The 22,266-nt window shown below is 28.2% G+C and overlaps 1 protein-coding gene and 1 pseudogene across 3 annotated transcripts; both read right to left on the bottom strand.

Moving 5' to 3' along the window:
• Positions 1–370: 370 nt before the first annotated feature.
• Positions 371–13,521, bottom strand: LOC111027177 (peroxisomal targeting signal 1 receptor). Of its 3 annotated transcripts, none has more exons than XM_022305418.1 (13): positions 7,171–7,236; positions 6,901–7,074; positions 6,698–6,835; positions 4,500–4,627; positions 4,331–4,436; positions 2,882–3,220; positions 2,608–2,793; positions 1,975–2,103; positions 1,798–1,889; positions 1,483–1,654; positions 1,256–1,413; positions 958–1,116; positions 371–705 (listed from the first exon to the last, which is right to left on the bottom strand). In XM_022305418.1, exons 1-13 carry the CDS (start codon positions 7,219–7,221, stop codon positions 648–650), a joined length of 1,890 nt encoding a protein of 629 aa, XP_022161110.1. In that variant the 5' UTR covers positions 7,222–7,236; the 3' UTR covers positions 371–647. The 3 variants fall into 3 exon arrangements, with proteins under 3 accessions (XP_022161110.1, XP_022161111.1, XP_022161112.1); XM_022305419.1 differs by lacking the exon at positions 7,171–7,236 and adding an exon at positions 13,503–13,521 and having other exon boundaries at positions 372–705; XM_022305420.1 differs by lacking the exons at positions 6,698–6,835; positions 6,901–7,074; positions 7,171–7,236 and adding an exon at positions 4,945–5,177 and having other exon boundaries at positions 372–705.
• Positions 13,522–17,638: 4,117 nt separating this feature from the next.
• LOC111027178 lies at positions 17,639–20,066 on the bottom strand (annotated as a pseudogene).
• Between the last annotated feature and the right edge of the window lie 2,200 nt (positions 20,067–22,266).

Raw genomic sequence — 22,266 nt, forward strand, 5'->3', positions numbered from 1 at the left:
TGAGACAACTAAACAAATTGTAATATTGTATACAATTATAAAATATCACTAGGTATTAAATATTATTATATTCAACATTAACACAAACATAAAAATAATGAAAATAGTATTTTATTAGAAATAAATACTCACATCTTATCAAGTATCGGCAATTTTTGTATTAAAATATTTTTACCGTAAACAAGCTTAAAACGCATTATTTACTATGAATTATAATTACTAGGTATAAAATATATAAAAATATTAATACATATTTTGCTTTTTATTCAATTATTACATTGGTAGATTGATTGAAAACTATAAACAAATTTAATTATTATGTAAGTATAACATAATTTGAGCAATAAATTTAACAAATATTTTGACATGAATGTCAAATATGAGTAAATGATAATATAAAATGTCTTGTCATTGATACAGTTCAATTATATAATATAGAAGATAAATACAACATTTTAAAAGCCGTATCCATACTAAAGATAGAGAACCCTGGAGTAAATTATATACTAGTCAACATTAAACTAACTGAAAAATCAAATATATTTTTAAACTTTAAAAAAAAAAAAAAAAACAATCCCTATTCAAAGACAATTATAACAAAAAACCAACATCCTTGTTTTCACTGCATTTAATTTTAATTTAGAATATTAGGTACTTTGGTATAATCCCCAACTACGGAACTCTTCATTTAATAAATCTAAATTCCTGAAACATATAATGATCAAATTAATATCAGACATAGTTAAATTTCAGACATATGTATTCAACTAATTTCACAATTAAATTATAATGAATAATGATTAAGGTTGTAACTCTTGAATTACTGCATCACTAATATTTATTACTTTGTATTAAATTACACATTATAAGCTTATAAAACTATTAAAAACCTGTGTGTGAATTTTTTGGCCACCTCAAATGTTAGTTATGTAATTATATAGATTGCCTACTGTTTACCTTTCATTAACAGCTTTAAATAGTTCGGGACGTTCTGCCATTGAAATAGCCAAACGCAATGTGCTCCAAATAGTATCCGATAAGGCTGGACTTTGAAAATTTGTATTCACAGCTGATGCTTGTTGGTTCAGTGCTTCTAACAAATGGTCTATGGCTTCTCTATTATAAAATAAAAACACGCATTTGTATTTTGAAAAATAATAATGTAAACAACTAATTCTTCAACACAATAATGTTGTGTTAAGAGTACTAATTATTCATAAATAACAAATATTATATGATGTTATGAAAAAACAACCTGTAAGTATCGAGATGAATACAAGTAATTCCTAGATTATAACGAGCCCTTACAAAACCAGGACACAATTGTAAAGCATTGTGATATGCTTCTATGGCTTCTTCACATCGACCACCGTTAGCCAAAGTTGCACCCAAGCGATTCCACAAGCGAGCATCCTGTAAAATGTAATGTGGTTTAAAAATAATAAACAAAGGTAATAGATTCCTAAAAATATATTTACTCACTTTAGGTCTAATTTGTAAAGCAGCTTTAAAACAATCAGCTGCTTTATCGTTCTCATTATTAAGATTAAGCAGTACACCCAATCCATTTTGGACGTCTACATCTATATCTCCTAATTCTAAGCTCCTTTGAGCTGCTTCTATATACATGTCCTTTACAGATTCATATAATTTTCTTGAAAATGTAAAAAAAAATTACAATTGTATTATTGTGGAAAAATTATGTTTATTATAATATTTTTCATTTGATAATACCTCCTAACTAAAGATTAACTTTGAAATTGTACCCAAATAAATCTTATAACAAAAAATACCTACGTAGTAAACAGATATTTCATTATTGGCGGTTCTTCTGGTACTGATTTTGATTTCACTATATCAGAGTATTTGGGATTTTGATTTAACCATTCCTTAAAACAAATGTATTCATCTTTATAAATTAAACAACAATGTTTATATTAACTTGTAAGTTGTAAATAAAAATAATATTATTACCATAAGCATACGACAAGCTTGTACACTACAACTTTCATTTGTGTAACATGCCGCTAAACAAAGTACAGCAGTTAAATTTTCCGGTTGAAGTTCAAGACATTTGTTTAACGCATTTATAGCTAGCTGATCCTAAAATATATGTATATGTATTTAGTAACATAGATAGGCAATATCAGTGATTAAATAGTAATATGTATAGTTAATGATACTAATAATTATAATATCATATTAAATAATAAATAACAAAATACAATTTATACAATTAAAATGTAATTAATTACTAACTTCCAGACAAGTAATCATACTAGAAGAAGGATTTGAAAATACATACATTTTACATAGAAAAACCAGATAATGTAAGGATAACTTCAAACTTAAATTTCTGTACATAATAAATTATAATATAAATATATATATATTACACTAGTATGATATAGCAAATTAATATTGACAGAAACCTATTTTTGGTAGAAAAGGGGGTAATTTTAAAAGTGGATCAGAAATCAGAATAAGTTAATAGTAGGTAACTTATAAATCCAAGTTATAATAGTTCTTATTTGTTTTTCAAAGTTTATTGATAACTATTTTTATGTTATAACTGGTTTATACAATATATTTTAAATATTAATTTACTTGTTCGTTTTCTGCTTGAGTAGTACCTAAAAGTTGCCAAGCTTCTGCATTGGAAGGGTCTTGTTTAACAGCAGCTTCAAAGCACAAAACAGCTGATGGTAATTCACCATTTTCTAAACGTCTTTTTCCCTCAGTCAATGGATTTTCTATAGAGTCCATTTCATTGTCTGGTGTAAAAGTATATTCCTATACAATAACAAACATCATACTTTATAATTTTCAAAGAGTAAACAACAAAATATTTGAATTAAGATTTAAAAATACATATATTTACTTTTTTTCTATCTGCATTCTTCATTTCCTCAAATTCAGAATACCATGTTTGAAAGTTGGACTGCTCATTTCCAATTTCAAAATTACTTTCACTTTCATTAGCTTCGACCACTTGATTGGACAAACTCGAAGATTCTCCTGCAACCATAATTGGTTCATCTATTCCTGATGTACTAGGTATCATTGTGTTATATAAATCATTCATTTCCCATCCCTGGCCAAATCCTCTAAACGGCTGAAAATTTTGATTCGCAAGAAACGTGTTTTCATACAACTCAATTCCAAAATTATTGATTGGCATACCAATACTATTTTCAATAGACATTTTATTTTGTGATTCCTGAAATTAATAATATGCATACGCAGTGAACAACATTATAATATGTTATACTAAAGTTCATTATTTTAAGTTTGCTTATGTAAAGTTGTGTGTCGTATTTTACAGATTAAGCACCAAAGTATAATGTCCATTAAAAAATAAGAACTTATTGTCAAAATCCAAAAATGTAAGTATAACACAAAATACAATTTATTTTATTTTATTTCTATCTTTTTTGAGAACACGTGTAAATTAAAATATGAACAAGCATTAAAGCATGCACAATTTATGAAAATGACTAGAATGGAATATTTGAATTTAGTTTTAAAATGTTAAACAGATATTATCATTTTCTTTTTACTTTTCATTTATTTATTATTAAGAGGACACACACGTTTGCATTTAATGGAACATTTTTTATATTTCATATATTTTTATATAATTTTTATTTACAATAAAAATCTAAATTAAAAATAATAAATTAAATATAAATACTAAGATATTTATTATAACTTAAAAGTTACTAATAAGTGATTAGCATTCAGAAGTCAGTACCATAGATTATTGTTACATAATTATAAAATTATTTAATTATATATGGAAACAGTTTTGAGCAGTAAAGAATCCAAAAGATTTCAGTTTTAAATAAAAAACTAAAATGTTTGATGACACATTTTGCAAACAAAGATATTAAAGTTTGATAAACATGTAAAACAACCAAATTTAAAATAATAGTAACTTTTTATATATTTGTGACATCAAAAATATAACAATAGTATTACAGCCAAAGTTCTTTTCGTTTTATGCTGAAAATTTACTTTTAACTAAGACAGGTACCTATAGCCCGAGTGAATTCAGTGGTGTGTAACATAGGGTTTAAGTGTCGCTCAGGTGACACCTCAAATATAGATGGGTATAGACTATTGTTAGAAGGAAAATAATACATTTTATCTGTAGGTTTAACAATATTATGATTTATGAGTGGTAGATCACCTAAAATTATTTGAGTGACACCAATTTTTTTTTTTATACATGCCACAGCAAGTGATAAATGCCTGCTCAAAATGGTTTTGAACAAATAATTTGTGGAAGTTTTATGTGGCGTGCTCTTAAAAGTCTCAACAAAATTACCATAAAATTATCACTTGATACAACGGAGTCAATATTGACATCATCCAAGATGATTGTATTTTCTTCAATCTTTTCAAAATCAAAATGAGATTTCATAGCGTTAATCCTGAAATTATAAAGTAAGGATCAACATAAAATGTTAATTTGATAATTAAAATGAATAGCTTACTCCTGATTTTGATAAGATTGCTCTATTTCTTTCAACCTTTGAGAACTATAACTAAAATCATCAACTTCATCTTTAATAAGCATTTTATTGTCACTAGAGCTCCAAATATTTGGATCGAACATCTGGTCCTTAAATATAACAATTTAAAAAAAACAATTAACTACAGACAGAATAAAAGTAAGTGAGTATAAACTATTCTATGACAAGCCTGCAGGCTGCAGAACTCAATAATTTATGTTGATTAAATAATGTGTAATACTGTAAAAAAAATTATAAATAGCAGATTTATAAATAAATTAATAATTGTGTTCTTATAAATAATTTTAAATTAATTGACGCTAAATGTATTGATGTATCGTAATAGTAATTACAATTCAGAATATAAGTTACACCCTATCTACTTAAGAGGCTAAGCAGTAATACTTTAGGTATCATTAACATTTACCATATTAATTTATGTGAAATGTAAGTGTATATTATTTGAATATTTGAAAGCCACCAAATTTTCTATACAGCTTGATGAATCGACTTTACCTAACGATTTGTAATTACTAATTTGTAAGAGAAGAAAAGATTGGCAAAGAGTTATGATTTGCTAAAGATTTAGTAACTCACACTAAACGAGAATCGATATTTCAAACACTAAAAAAGTTATTTAGAGAGAAAGACATTTGAGAAAGAGAAGGACTACTGTACAAATTTGTACCTACGTGTCATATCTTATCAACTGCGACCGATAGTGCTCCAGCCAAAGACATAGAAAGTAAGGTTAGGTTAGGTATATAAACCTAATGGCTAACCTTATACCTTACCTATGTATCGCATGGCTCCAGCAATTGAGGTTATATATTACTACCACATACACTTTATATTTTGGTCATGCACAGTGGTTAATGTGCTTCAAGATTTAAAACCAGCTTTATACAGTATATATCATTTAAGACTCCAGCCCGGGTTATCGAGGTTTTATTGGATATTTAAAAAAGAACAATGCCAAATATATCAGCGGTACATTGTGTCATACTTATTGTATAACAATTAATTAATTTTTCATTGCATACTTTTGTACCAATACATGTTTATTTAAGGAGAGTGTCAGATTTTTTTTTAAGTGGGTGGTAAAGCTTAGGTTAGCCGATTTAAAATTCAGAGATCTGACGTCTGTGAGCAATGTGTAGGATGCAGTTGTCCGAAAAATGATTAGGAAGTTTATATCACAACTTATACCATCATATACCAATAAGCCATCAGTGACTCCAAACTTGAAATTATTCATAGTGATGCACGCCCAGTGACGCCCACGTGGCCACTCTCTCGCTGCACAACGCTCAGACAAAAAAAACGAAATATCCCTTGACTTGCTATGCAACACTACCACAGGGTAACCACCGTATAACCACTCATATCACTTTCGGACAAGTGCTTATCACTCATGACCAGTGTGGCTTCTTCCCGGAAGACGTGGAGCACGCTTTCTTTCTCTGCGACGCATGGGAAAATTCAAGGCAAGCCTGCGTGGAGATGGACGTTAAAGAACTGACTCCGGACAATTTGGTAGGTATCATGCTCTCGTCTCCGTCCAGATGTAGCCACATAAGCGAATTTATATCATCTTTTTTCCCCATGGTATTGAAGGCCGGGGAAGGAACCTTGTTGCTAATACTTCTCCTCCGGCCCCATCCGAATTTATATCTTAAATAATGAAGATAAGAGAGGAAGAGGAGAGAGGATCAGGAAGTCTAACATAAACTAGATCATTATCTAACCAAGGAGATGAAATAACAAGTAGGAGTAGCTAGTTAATTGACGTATATTGTAGGTTAGGTTAACCAAAGAAAGGAAAAAAACGAGGAGATTAGAGGCCCCCTGTTTTGCTGCACTAAATAATTAAATTGTAATATAATGGTTTGTAATAGTTTATCGTTTGACCAAATAAAGGATGGCGGTATCTAGGGGGTTAGGTTCTCTCCCCTAAGTAGTTCCAGCAGAAAGTACCGGGGAGAAAAGTTGATTACTGATTAAAAAAAGTTAGGTTAGAAACCACTGATGTAAATGCTCAACTTAAGTAGTTTAGTCGTAATTATTTAATTCAAAATGTAAAACTAACAAAATTTAAATTAATTTTTTTGAACATATAAGGCAATAATCCTAATTTAAATGAATATTGTAATAAATCATTATAAGATTGATATAGGTACCTCTTTTTCAATTTTTTTTGTAAATTGTGTCGGCCAGGCATCTTCACGACTACAACCTTCGATACTTCTCATGTCAGCCAAAAGGTCATCCATTTTGAAAGTATCATTTACCATGGAACTAAAAAATTGATCTGCCAACTAAAAACAAACAATTGAACACGATGCTAAAATAGTTTTCGGTTTACCAATAACATTTTAATTACCTCTCCAGTGCTTGATTCTAAAAAACGTTGATCGTTGTTTTCTGCAGTGTGTGTTGATTGTTTGAGGTCTTGGTCCTTAAATGCATGGTCTTGCACGAAATGTGTGGATAACTCAACTAAAGAATTGGTACCACCACAATCACTTTCAACTAAATCGCGTATCGACATTTTGAACTGAAAAAATACATAGTATGCGCTCAAATTAACTTTTGGTATTGAAATTAAAATTTCTACTTTAATACAATAGGCAATAAATGGAAATAATTATACTATGTTCAGTGAGAGAACACACTGCCGATTCTGTGCATCCAAAGGCGACATCCTACAACCGAGAAGGGTTATGGTTGAGTGTCACTTGGAAATGCGCAGAGTACCCAATTTTTATTTTGTTTCGGACTGAGGACCTGATTAACCAATAGGCTGAGTAAGCTACAGCCTAGGGATCCAATCGGCCAATGTTAAAGGCAGGAGTGTCGTCAGGAGTGTTGTCTTGCCGGACAGAACATATGAATACATCTATATTTTTTTTTATTTGATAAACTTTAGAACTGCCTGTTTCACTAAAATATTATAGTGTATAAAGTTATACAAATTTAGCTTTTATCTTATCGACATAATCACATAAACGTTAGAATCGCTAAAATGTACACTATACACTATACTGTAGTAGCCAGTAGGTGCCCATTTGTGTCTCCGTAGACGTGATTTCAAGGTAGTTTTATGTCAAGTATCAGTGTTATTTCAGTAAGGCATTATTAAAATATTTAGGTTTTAACAAAATACTCGAATACTCTTATATACGTAAGACGCAACTACATAATAGTTAATACCGCTATAAAATAATGCAATTTGCTTGTGATACCGGTTCACAATGTATATGTACCTAATACCGGTATAATGTTTAATAAATTAATAATATACTCAGCTGACCAGTTATACAAGAATATGGGATGTATTATGCTCAATAAATTCACAATTTTAGAGTTTTATATTTTCGTAAATTATTATGCATAATGCATATAAATGCACAATTTGCATTAATAGCACAATAATAATATTGAAATGATTCTTCCAGGTAAATATAATCTTATTCGATTTTTTTTTTACAAAAAACATACAATCTATACAGTTAAGAAGACGCCACATCCGCGTGTAGGGTTACCTACGTGAATAACGTGCCACCCATTAATAGCACTTCGATTGGAAGGATTAAGTTAAATTCAATTTGACTAATAATTATATTACCGGTATAATAATTAAAATATGTACTTGAAAAGTTTATACAACAAATTATTGAAATACAACTAATTAAAATATCAATTAGATTAGACCTAGGTACTTAATTAACTGTTTACACGAAAGTACCTATGTATACAATTTACTTCTGTTTGTATGGTTAATTAGAAGTGTTGACATCAAAATTTAAATATGAAATAAATAAAAAGTAATTCCCAAGCAAAGCGATCGGTTTTGTTATAGGTACATGATAGTATAGTGAGTAATGATACTGACTACTCTGAGTGACCTTTCGTAACTCGTGATTCGTGAACTACGCTGACGCTGACACAAAAATGTCCTAAGCTACGACTGGATTCAACCACTTCAACCCCTCCACCGCAACATTTGGAGAAAATGTTTTTAGTTTTTACACATGTATGCAGTACCCAATTTTTCAAGTGGTTTATACCATTATGTATAAGACTAATACAATTCACCAACAGAATAAATTACATACAATTTTAATTTAATTTATTCTGTGATTCGTTCATGTTCATTCCTTGTTCATGTTTCATTCCAGTATATTGTATAAGCAATGTCATGTTCATAGTCCATAGCCCATATAGTAACGTATATTTACTATTGTTCAATTATTGTTACTATCGTGGTTTTAACAAAATTCATTAACAAACATTTTCATTACAATGACATTTTTGACAATTGACGATAGTCGATGAATAATGACGCTACAGCAGTAACCGATAACATTTTGATGCCTCGATGGCAATTGAATAGGTGCTTAATAAATTGTATGGACACGGTGACTAATGACTATTCCATACTTCTATATTACTTATTTAGACCTTAGCACAATATGTGATATGTCTGATACTCTGACGCCGTTCCAGGATTGATAATCAGTAAATTCAGCGCTCACTACTATCGAGTATACGTGACGATGATTCAGTGAAAAAAAAACTAAAAGGAATTTTAAAAAGGTGGAAAGTAAATAACCACTTTTGTTATGCTATGTTTCGAGTGTATCTCGTTATTGAAGAGTAAGATATGTACGAGTAATAAATGTGTTATATTTGAATTAAATGATAAATCATTACATATGAAAAACGATTCAGAACATATCGGTTACGGTTAGCCTATATTATTTTACAAAGTATATGATATATTTATTTTACTATTAAGTATTGAATTAATATATGTGAAAACACAGTCGTATGGCTATATATTGGAAGGGTGCACTCGGGATTTGGAGGGAGAGAGTCAAATAAAATTATTTCTTAATAGTAATAGGTAGTATTTATTTTTAATGCGTACAGAAGTCCCAAAAAACGTTTGATGAAATAAACTTCACATTTATATTATTTAAATTTCTAACAGTGGTGAGCTGAAAGGCTCAATTTTGACGCAGTGCATCAACTTTTCAAAAGGTCACCTCGAGACTGGCACAGAATTACATGATAAGGCCCGACCTCTTGGCTCTTTCGGTCATATTTTTTTTAAATTATAACTTCGTTAAAAGTGAAAATGGGGAAGGTGGTAATGGTGGTTAGTACTTAATTATGAAAAATCATCATATAAAATTTAAATTCAATCCGCCACTGATTACAATATATTTTAATTTAATAAAATTTGGGAGTTTTAAGTAAAATGCATTAGACGTTTTTCACCCTTGTCATTTTTTACCTGTCATTTATTATTTCCTAGATTCATAAGGTATAATAATTAAATAATATAAGTTAAAAGTTCAGTACAAACAAATAATATTTTTAAAATACAACAAAATAACTAAAACCGTTATGCATCGTTTAAAATAAACGCTTAAGTTTAAATATCTAATTTCATCAAAATTTGAACTTAAAATGTCATACAAATATAAAACTATATATTTATAAATTAGTAACTTATTAAAATTCTTTACGCAATGGAAAGATGTCATCCAGCATTTTAGCATCTTAATCAACACGGAGAGTTGTGGAAGTTACTTTTTATTGATAATTAAGCTACCAATTCCTTATCAAAATTGTAACTAAATTATTTTTAAGTTACTTTTATTTTATTTAGTCAAGTTACATTACTTTTGAGTTTAAAAAGTAACTCAATTGCAATAGAAGTTACTTTTGTTCAAAAATATCACTGGAGCTTAATAAACATGTTGTCAATACGACAATATACATAAACTGAAAAATGAAAATAAACAAAATGAAATTATTAACAAATACTCATTTTGCCACACATTAATATTTATTTTAAACAATACAGATAAGAATTCCATTCCAAAAATAAAACTTTATCGTCAAATAGTCAATAACTGTTACAAAAATATCTGTCAGAAAATTTTGCTTAAAAATTATTTTACTTGAATGATATATTTTAATATTTACACACATTATCAATAAGTTAAAAAAATATTTTAAACCAAAATAAAATAACGAGTAATTTAGTAATTGAACTACAAAAAAGTAACTAAAATTACATATAAATTTCTTATAATAAAATGTTAAGATGTAATCAAATTACTTAAAAAGTAATTTCGTTTCAGTAACTTGTGACTCAAGTCAATTTACTCCCCAACACTGCCAACATGCATTGAACATTAATGAATATCATAAATTGTCATTAGTCGGTAATGATTATTGACCGAAGGTTCTATGAAAATAGTCAATAGTAAAATACAAATTGGTATAAACAATGAAACTAATTCTTTGCGAAAATAAAAAGTGTTGAAAACTGAAGAATATTTTTTAATTTTAGTCTATAGAAACAATAATATTATGAGATCATCAAAACAGCTTTGAAAGGCCATTGTGGCAGACGTGACACAACAATTATTTTGAAGAGCCTACTTAAATGGCGGATATTTTGGACTGTTAAAATAAAAAAAATAGGTAGGTCGTAGGTATATGATTTAAAGCGAAAATTGAATATATAAGAGTGTCGAGTACTGGTCCTACTGGAAAATCATTTACAAATTTTAATTGCGTTTGCTCCAATACACAAAAATATATTCAGAATACTTGTTTTAATAATTTAAAAATTTTATTCGAATAAAAAAAGTATTGAAATAAAATGTAATAAAATATATGCATATTGGAATACTGCCCAGATCCAGATGCCAAAGTTAACTTTAATAAGTAATAACAATTTAATAAATAATTCTTGAGCGTGAAAAATGTTTAAAACAATTTGAATTTCGGTTAAATAGTAAAAATAAACGTAGGGATATTTTTTTTAGTTTTATCTTTTATAAAGGTAACTATATAATTTTCAATTTCTATTTCTGCAACCGGAAAATCGAATGCAAGGTTAAAATATAACAATAAACTATTATAATTGATAACTAGAACCATAATATAAAAGCGTCCGAAAATAGTTAGTCAACCTTTTTTTTGTTATTATTATTATAGCAAATTTACAATCTGTACATAAACAGAACAATAAATAAATGGTACAATGTTATTTCTTTATACATGCAAACATGATCGAGAGGTCGTTCATTGACAACTCTTCAGAAAATATATTCACAGAAATGGTTCGCTGTAAGAACAAAATTACAGCATCGCTTGGCCATTTTCCTTTTAGCAATATTAGCTAACCTTCGAAGGTTTTCAAAACATGATAATGATGACATGTAGAAAATCAAAGGAATTTTTGCGAGCTGATGTTTGGTAACAAAGAAATGGTAGGAGTATAATAATATAGTTCTTCATGGCAATTTTGAATATATAGGTACCTAATAGTGAATACTACATTTTATTAATTATTACGTTTTTAAAAAATATTGATCCTAATAAGACTTGTAGTTTTAGTTGTAACTTGTAAGACTTAACATTTTTATACAATCATGAAGTGTATTTAAATATTATTTAATATAACTAAAAAGTACTAAGTAGGTAGCTACTTGTATTAGTTGTATTTAAATTTGTTTTATCAATTTATTTATAAAGGTATCTACTACCTATAATAAGAAATTATTTGTTATTGTTGATCAATGATCATTTATCACATACCTTCATCTGAAAAAATGTTAGTAAACCGAGAAAAAAAACGCACATAATATTATAATATTAAGGTGTATACCGTGTATACAAATAAAATCTAGGGAAAAAAAACGATGTTAATTTACCGAAACCCTATTAGTGGTATATTTTCAATTTCCACCTCGCATTGAGAATGTGCATAACTACATTAGGTCCATTAAATAACGGTGACATTCAAATATTAAATTCATTTGAAAAAATAAAAACGTAAAATAAGCAGAAACATTAATTACCAATTACCATACACGTCCACGCAAATATAAGTGTAAATGTGTAATAATATAAAGTTAGGTACACATAGCAATATAGTATAAATGACAATATATTTTATATGTACCTAGGTACATTATAATAATGTATGCATGTCACATCATACATTCATTCTATAAGCTACATAAATATTATATACACTCAAACTATGACGTTGTAGGATACTTGGATTGGTGTCGACAAAATAGAATTACCCACCACGAGAGATTAATTGCATGATTCGGCAACTGAGCAACACTCGAATACCCGTATACCGCAGTAATTGCACATTAGGCATTTCCACGAGAATAATTGTACCGACGTTTTTCGAAAAAAATGGTATTAGGTAGGTAGGTATTTGGCTGATTTTTTTTAAATCGTGCGCGAACGGCTCGCACGAATTGTTAAATGTTAATTATTAGTTAATGTTCATCGCTTATAAGAATATTACCTACGATAATTGCGTGGACTCAATGACTATAATAATAACGAGCTATATGATGGTTAGTTTTAGGTAGATATATACATTATATTGCAATATTGCCGTATTGGTACCTAAGTTATACTGCAATTATTTGACCGAATAATTTTACATACATTATACACCCATGACGGCATGACCTGTGCATGTGTCATTATCCTAGTCGTACGCGGTGGAAATAATCGATGATGGTTATAACTTATAAGTACCTATGTTATAATACCTACTTGCATAAATAATATGCAAATACATAATATATTAATCTGCACAACGTTTTATGGATCTTTCAATTTAATTAAAATAACTTTGACATTTTACATGCGAATGAGCGTGTACTAAGTATTTATAGCTCGATTGTAGCGGTTAGTGTTAAGACGTCTAATAAATCAAATAGTTATTTACATAAAACGCTAGAATCAAAAATAATACATTTATTATTCTAATTTCCAAACAAGGTATGTTAAGAATTATTATTTATATCATAAATAGGAGATTTCCCAGTATTGGTGGTTCCTAGTGGTGTACTCGTTTTGCGTTTATAAACTACGAATCCGATAACACGCTGCAGGTATATTTTTAATAATAATGTTGTTACCTACCTGTTGCACGTGATTAGGATAATATTATATATTTCAGCGATCAACAGATATTAGATGTATGTTATTACTTTTGTCAGAAGACAGGTACTAGTGAAGTAGGTACACACACGAAAACAAAATTTTCTTCCGACGGTTTTTCTTGGTGTCGTACATACATTAGGTACTATACACTTTACTAACAAGTAATAATGATCGAGTTCGATAACCTTACAGTAGATGGCAGATAGTATATAATATACTAATTATGATCGGTCGTGATTGCGCGCGTTCCAAAGACAATAATATTACATGCGTAGGTACCTACTCGCATTGCTAATTAATCGCAATGTCATCATAATATTAAACCTGTACGAAAACGACTATAATATTACGATCAACGAATTCAAAATACTATATTTTCGAACGACACTCAACACGCCATTACTCATTAGTATTTAGTATAAAGTCGATATTTATCTCGACGATATATTTTATTTTTTATAACATACATTAGGTAGTAGATACGAATAAACGATAAATGACTTGGTGCTTACTGCTTAATGTACCCGGACGGCGGTCGACGGCTCGACACTACACGTCTTAATAGGTACCTAACCTATAAGTACACTGTACAAAAAGTAAAAAATACGTGTAAAATGTATCCACCCAAGTATTACAAGTACAAGTATACGAACAGCCGCACTGGATAATGGATTGTATAATTGTATAATTGTAATATCACAATGTATAAATAGGTACTTATCTTAATGTACGTCATACTATGATCACTCTATAAATACATGTCAAGGTCAACCTTTGTAGGTTCTGTTTCTGTGGGTAGGTAGGTAGTGTATTTGAAGCCTCGAGGGTAGCCGGCCAACCAGGGATAATATAGAGGCGATCATACCCGTGAGCTTTTTATTCTAACAATTTTAGTTTTGTTATTTTAACTTTAGCATTAAGTGTTTTTTATGATAGAAGAAGTGATCCTATCCTACGATCAATCCTTAAAGCATGTTACCGGTAGCAATTTGTTTGTAAATTGTACTTTAGACAGGTCAGTGTTAGACGTTAGTATACAAGGCAGTTATTGAAACGAGGAAGGCAGCGGTCAGCAGTGTACATCTCGATTCACCATTCACGATTAAAAGTCACTCCAAAGATAAAAGAGTCCCAAGTCTAAACACACTGTAAGATCACACGAGTGACGTGTTAGACGAGATGTAAACTAACTAACCCACTTATGTTCATAATGTATAAAAATAGATTATGGTATAACTCCATGTATACAACATATTATTATGTGTAATACGACGTGTAGAATGTACCATTGTACCAATGTGTTTTTAATCAATCTTTGGATCAAACCGACGTCGATTTCCTATGATAACGACTCTGAGGTTCTAGAAAACATAATATTGACTATACATTATTATTGAATAGGTGGTGGCTTCCACGTTTGTATGATTTTTAAAAGGTCATAGTGAGCGCGCAAATCAATTGTGGTGTTGGCATAGGAAGTATTATACATTTATTCGTCATAAAACATAAGGGAAATACCCAATGGTTTAAGAGGAAACAATTTAGAAGCGTTCCCGAGTTCTTACCAGTCTATATCTAACCTAACTGTTTTAAGAAGCCCTCGTGGTCTAAACGTCCATCATTTTTTTATTTCATGTACCTATTTGTTCTTAAAAAGTTTATGTAATAGGATGTAAAAATAATTGTCCTACTATGAAAAATGATTCTACCTACACATAGGTACTATGCCTGCTCAGTAAAAATAAATTACAACTCACAGCCTGAAATGTTAAAAAAATGTACTTAAATTTTAATTTGTTTTTGTTATTAATTTCATTAAAAAGACAAATAAGAACTAATTTACATTGAATATAAAGTTAGTAAATTTCTTGATAGGCGTCACCCCTTCCCCAGAGACTTAAATTTAAAAGAACGCATAATCTTGCCTTAAAAAAGAAGGGGGACTCCACCCGACCCCCTCCACTTTCACCATTGTGCAAAACAAATAATAGTAGAAGAAAGAAACTGTTAGACAAATGTAAATATAAGTATGTAGTAAGAGTAAATATTGTAATGTATTTAATTATTTAATCTAATCACTAAACAAGAGTTTGTGTAGTCAAAACTAAGTTTTTTTCAAAGCTATTCTGCAGTGGCTGTTTCGAAGTTTTAGAACCTAATATAGATTCGATAAAAATATAATTTACCCAATTATATAATAAATTACACTTTAAGAAGCTACTGTTACTAGGAATTAAGTATATGAAACATGTTATATACAGTAGTTCTCATGGAAGATTTATTTTATTATTAAAAATGCAGTAATAAAATGTATTAAGCTTTCATTAACTTAACAAAATAAATGTTGAGCTTAATTAATCTTAAGAAAAAAAAAGAAAAAAATTACTTTTCACATAAACTGTATAGTATACTCGTATATAATACGAATAGTATATCTACATATAATGGAATTTATCACAGCTCATTAAATAGCATTGTTATAACATGCACATTTATTAAAAAATTTATTTTTTATTTTTTCATACCACATTAATTAAATTATATCCAGTTACTCAAAACCTTACATATAATTATTCTAAAACTAATGATTTGAATATATTTAAAGTTTATTTAAAAAAAAAGTATGTTAATAATATTAGTCATAATTATTCCCAGCCTCCATAACAATCTATTATTTTAAAACAATATGTATCCTGATTATTTTATATTGTTGAGTATACCATTACTACAGAAAGGAAGATGAAGTAATGGAGTCATCGACTGTTGAAAGAGACAAGGCGCAGTGTGTTTGAGTTGTAAAACGCACATATGTACACTAGAAAATATTATTTATCTCATATAATAATAAAGATGGTTTAAATTTAATTCTACATAAAAAAGTATTAAATTTAAGTTTAATAACAAATTTACCAACTAATTGGTGCAGCATTCACGTTGTTAACTAACAAAATTATTCTAAAAACCAGATTTATTTAATGATAAAATTTGAGTAAAAACATGAACATTTCATATCTACTCAAAAATTATCAAGACCAAAATAAAATGAACAAGTGCAATAATTAAATATTAGGCACATAATAAATAAAAAAATAAACATTTAGTTAAAATTTTATTTAATCACCCAAAATAATAAATGTATACACTTTACAAAATAAATACTTGATAACATTTGTGCACAATAATAAACAATTATACATCAACCAATCTAACATTGTGCTTCACTTAATTGTTAGATCAATTGGTATGTATAATAATAAAATAACAATATTTTATTCATTTATCTTAACATTATTTACAAGTGTATCAAAATATGGCTTTAAAGTACCATTGTGTACCTATTAATTTACAAAGAAAATATGAGATATGAACACATTTTTTTAACTTCATTTTACACATAATAATAAAATAAGATATTAGTTATTTAGGTAGGTTCACTGTAAAAATAATAAAAACTAAAAAAAGGGGATGTTTGGTAAATATATTAAAATGTAATCCAATTTTATGAACTACCTAGATAGCTATTATTTTATGCCAAATACAAATAAATAAAATTAACTCTACATTATGTTGCATTTAATTCTTTAAACTATATAAATGATTAACACTTATAAATTAAAATGATAACAATAGACAATTTGAATAAAGTTTTTTTTAAATACTGGTCTTTTTTAAATGTCAATGACATAAAATAAGTTAGATAGGATTGAGATAGTTAGGCAAGGTTAGTTAGGAAGCAGATGTTTGTTATTACTAACATACATTTCTTTAATAACTAAGTACCTAAGTATACTAATTTTTAACATTTCAAAATTGACGAATTATTTAAATTTCTATACAACTAATCAAGGATTTTTTTTAAACATTGTTTTTATAATAATATAGTGAACAATATAGTAAAGTAATGCAACAATTTTAGTACATTATGATTATGATTATTTCTATAAAACTGTAAAATAATCAAAATTAAAATGTATAATCAGAAATTAAAAAAAAAAAAATAGATCACCAGAATTATTCAAAAATAATATAAATTAAAATATTTTTATAACTTTCAATGGTATTAAAAATAACTAACAACTCTCAACTATACAATGACAATTTATCACATTTTTTTAAAATTATTCCTATGGGTCTTAGTATTACCTACTGAATTTAATTATCTATTAAAAAGTTATCACTTATAAGTGATAAACTAACACTTCAAAATAAAAAAATTACAGAAATATATTTCACAAAATTGTTTAATAAAAAAAGAAAGTATTGAAAAAAAGCGAAATCAAAATCAAAACAAAATTTAATTGTTTACAATTAAAAAAAATAAAAATAGTTAAGTTTGTTCAATGGGCAACAAACTGAAAAATGGCTAAAAGGCAAACAAAATATAAAATATATAAGAAAGAGAGATCAAGACATGATTAAATTATATGGATCAATTGTAATAATACACATCACTTATCGAATGTTTGTAAAAAGGTTTAGTTTCGACTTGGGTTCTTTATGTGAACGTGCTTTTGAAAATATATTCCAAAATCTTAATGTCTCATCTCCAGCTCCTGTTACTATGGACTCTCCATCAGGAGACATGGACAAATACAATACCCTGAATGTATGGCCTGTGAGTTTGGCAATTTGACTCATCGAAGGATATTTCCAAACAACAATTTGATTTTGAGAATATCCGTGTGTACTAACCAACTCTTGAGTATTCCTTGACCAAGCAAGATTACACACTTGTGATCCTGTGTCGATACACTGCATTGGTTGTCCAGTTAGCGTGTTCCAAAAACGTATACATTTGTCAGCGGTACCTCCCCCGCTAGTCAATAGACCTCTTTGATGGGGTGACCATGCAATTGCTTTTACTGCAGCAGTATGTTGGTGATATGTCAATTGTGGAGTGTATGCATGTGTATTCCATACATAAAGTCTATTATCATTTCCTCCAGATGCTAGGTATCTGTTATCTGGAGACCACTTTAGTCCACATACCTCTTGCCGATGACCTGCATATCGCCTACATGTAGATAAACTTGGACCTCTCATATCTCTTAAAAATATGTTACGATCTCGACTTCCCGAAGACACAACATCACCATTCCATGCGATAGCACCGACTCTGCCTGCATGTCCAGTTAAACTGTTGACTTGCTTTTCTGCAGCAATATCCCATACTTCAACAGATCCTTCTTGAGTACCAAAGGCTAAATAATTGCCTTTGTCATTCCAAGCAACCGAAGTAACAACATTACCATCAGATGACAAATCACTAATTCTTGTGACTTTACTTGTAGTTGCTGACCATAAATATACACAACTTCCTAGCCCAACAGCAAGTAAATTTGAAGATGACCAATCAACTAAATTTAAATAAAAGTCATCTTGCAGTTCAGGGGCATCAAGGACTTTATAAGGCACTCTAGAAATTTTGCGAGGTATTTTACGTGGCGACCGTAAAATTTCTTGACTTTTAGAGCCAAGAGGAGATAGAGAATAAGGAACCCGTGATTGAATATTATCAACTTGTTCAGGACTGGAGGAATAGTATTGGAACAAGTTTCGTTTGGTAGCTAAACGATCACGGTTTTTATCTTGTATACTTATTTCACCAACACTAGATCCAAGCAGTTCATTGTGGAGAATGGCTTTGTATGCATTATCTTTGTTAGCAGCTTCACTTTGAAAATCTTTCTTACCATAATCTAAACCGTATCTAATATCTGATATAATATTAAACCTTGCTGCAAGGTTATGTGCCTCCCGGTAAGGTATAAACCGATCAGCTCGAAAACCATTAAACTGATCATAAGTTTGAACAGATGTACATGGTTGATCAGTTTTAAATTTTTTAAAAGATTTTAATTGATTTGGATCGTCATCAACCTCCATTTCTTCAAGTCTTTTAAAACCCAATAGTGTATTTTCTTTCTCTACAGATTGTGACTTCGATTCTGCTGTTACTTGTTTTTGACGGTTTTTCAAAACAACGTAGTCAGGACTCCTGGACAGCTGCGCCCTCAGTCTCATTGCAAATGTCGGATCCATTCCTTCATCCATTTCTGTGTCTTTATATATGCCTAACAAATAAATTCCAATACCATATAAATTCCCAAACATGTATTATTAGGACTTAAAATTATTTTATCAATATAGTTCTACATTTATGATTATATAAAATCATAACATTAGGTTAATCAAGCTAAATATCAAACAACTACTAAATATATTAACTAATTTTACCTTATTACCATTAAGTTTATAAGTAAAGTTATCATATTTTTTCTTATATAATTATTTGGCCAGTACCTATTATATAGTAGAAAAGTTTTTGTCCCATAATTATTGTAAAAATGAGTAGAGTTTAAACTCTGTCCTGTGAGAGAAAGCACTAATTCTATACATTACCGTGCTTCACCTTGCTGCCGAAACATGTTTCTATATGGCAAGGTGTCAAGAGGGGATGCGCAGAAAAACCGATTTTGGTCGGTCCATGGTACATTTTCTCACTAGACAGAGTATAGATGGGAAGTGAAAATATTTTAAAAAATATTCTTAGTACATTTCGGGGTACATTTATTTATTATTTGAAGTTGTTGTAATTATATAAACTATTATATTAAATAACTAATAATAATATAACAAAATATTTTATACCTAGGTATTATTTTTTTTTTAAAATATATTTTGATTAGTTTAAATTTTGATAGTAATATAACCAGCTTGTCTTTTCTTCACATATTATAAAACTAATCAACCTCTAATTTCTATGAAATATCATCCCAAGTTATATTTTATTTTATTAAATTACCAACTTTCAAAAACAGAGTTCTACAAATGTTAGTTTTAAATAGATACTATAGTTGTTTGCTATATTAACTAGGTACACATTAATTTAATTCAAAAAAGTTAAGAAAAATAGTAATTATAAGAAATATTAAGAATAAACAAAAAAAATTATGAACAACTAACCCAGGTAATCAAATTCTTATAATCAAGTCATGTGGCGATCTAATCTTTTAGTACCATAATTGATAAAATCAAGCCATATTTGTTAATTAAATACCTAACAACTATAACAAAAAAATAGTTATTAAATTTAAGTAGATATTTGTAGTCTGAAATATAACATAAGAAACTAGTAAAGGTACCTATTGTACATCAATATTTGTATAAACGTATTTGAGATATTTTAGTTATTATTATAAAACAATTTGGTTATACAAACACAACCTTATATAATAATTTATGAAAAAATTGTTCAAATAACTGTTTAGTCAAAAAAGCTTTAAATTTCAAAACTTTGTGGTACTTTTTCACATTAAACATAAAGGTATCTATTACAATAAATTTCCAATCAATGTTAAAGGTAAATAAAACTTTAAAAAATACTAATTCTACCTTAAGTAGTATTAACATATTGAAAAAAATAATAACTGTACATGTCTTGCTTTTTCTAAAATCTAAAATATAGATAGGTTATTTTATTAGCAATTTCAAATTGTAATATTAAGTTCAAAGAAACTATTGCACACTTCATGAAAATAATTTTGGGAACATTCCGTTTATCTGGTTTTTTCTAGTTGAACTGTATATATTTCTAGTTTTACATATGTGTCAGATTTAATTCCTTTATTTTTTTTTAAGTTTTCCTGACTTCTTGTCATTAAGAAGTATTTAGACATTTGGTTATATAATGCATGGGCAACAACAGGGTTTTAAAATATAAAAATAAGTATAACTACGTACAACTTCAAATAACTAAATAATATTAGGTATAAAAAATTATGAAGTACCAAGATAAGGGAAATGGCAAAAATATTATACTTGGATTCAAATATAGGTATATTTACAGCTGTTTTGTGTATTAAAAACTTAAATAATAAAATCTATATGAGAGAAAATTGTTTAAGTTGTTTGATCTTAAGCTAACAATTTTGATTCTATTCAAAATAACCACAGATATTTTTATCTACTTATATATGTTATACAATACATTGACATCAAGGCTATTAGCAGTATTTATAAATTATACATCCAAGCATCATGAAATGTAATATAATACTATAGGTTCTTTTCTGATCTATCTAAAAAGATTATAATTAAGAATGTTTAAATAGGTTTTTCTAAAGTTAATTAAGAAATGATTACTGGTTAGTTAAATACAGAACTATAACTAGTACCATTAACTATAAATACTAGTATTACTAGTAAATTATTTATAATTAGTGCTAATACAGTAATATAATAAAAAAATACAAAATCAATAAATATCTAGTAAAAGAATTTTATTAAATTAATTTCACTAATTTGTAAAGGTGCCTAATATTAACCAAAAATAACGTATATTAGGGTAATTAGGAAGATAAGGAGAAAATATTCAAATTTCATAAGTATTTTGTTAACCTATTCATAGTTAATTAAGTTATAATTACTAGTAGTTCAAGTATCTTTATAAAAAATAACTTCCTAGTAAAATTACCTAATAATAATAATCTGAAATTTAAATGATTTTATAGTCAATTAACTATAAGTATACATTTAGTATTTAAAATTATACCAAGGCATAATTTAATTTCTTACAAATATGTAATAAAACTCAATTAGTGTACCTATTAAAAAAAATACAATAATAATATCAATGAATTATAAGAAATTATAATTGATGTGTTTGATAACTATCTATAGGTAGGTAGATTTTAAGTAGTTATCTAATTAAATTTCTTAAAGTAAATACTCAAAGATTTTA

Source organism: Myzus persicae, unplaced genomic scaffold (assembly GCF_001856785.1).
Source record: "Myzus persicae strain clone G006 unplaced genomic scaffold, MPER_G0061.0, whole genome shotgun sequence".
NCBI classification, from domain to species: Eukaryota; Metazoa; Arthropoda; class Insecta; order Hemiptera; family Aphididae; genus Myzus; species Myzus persicae.

Excerpts from the sequence above, each read along its gene's own strand:
- LOC111027177 (XM_022305418.1), bottom strand. The coding sequence starts at position 7,221 with ATGTCGCCTTTGGATGCACAGAATCGGCAGTGTGTTCTCTCACTGAAC. Across the intron at positions 3,221-4,330 it reads TATCAAGTGATAATTTTATG|GAATCACAAAATAAAATGTC; the intron begins GTAATTTTGTTG and ends TATTAATTTCAG. Across the intron at positions 2,104-2,607 it reads CTCAAGCAGAAAACGAACAA|GATCAGCTAGCTATAAATGC; the intron begins GTAAATTAATAT and ends CATATATTTTAG.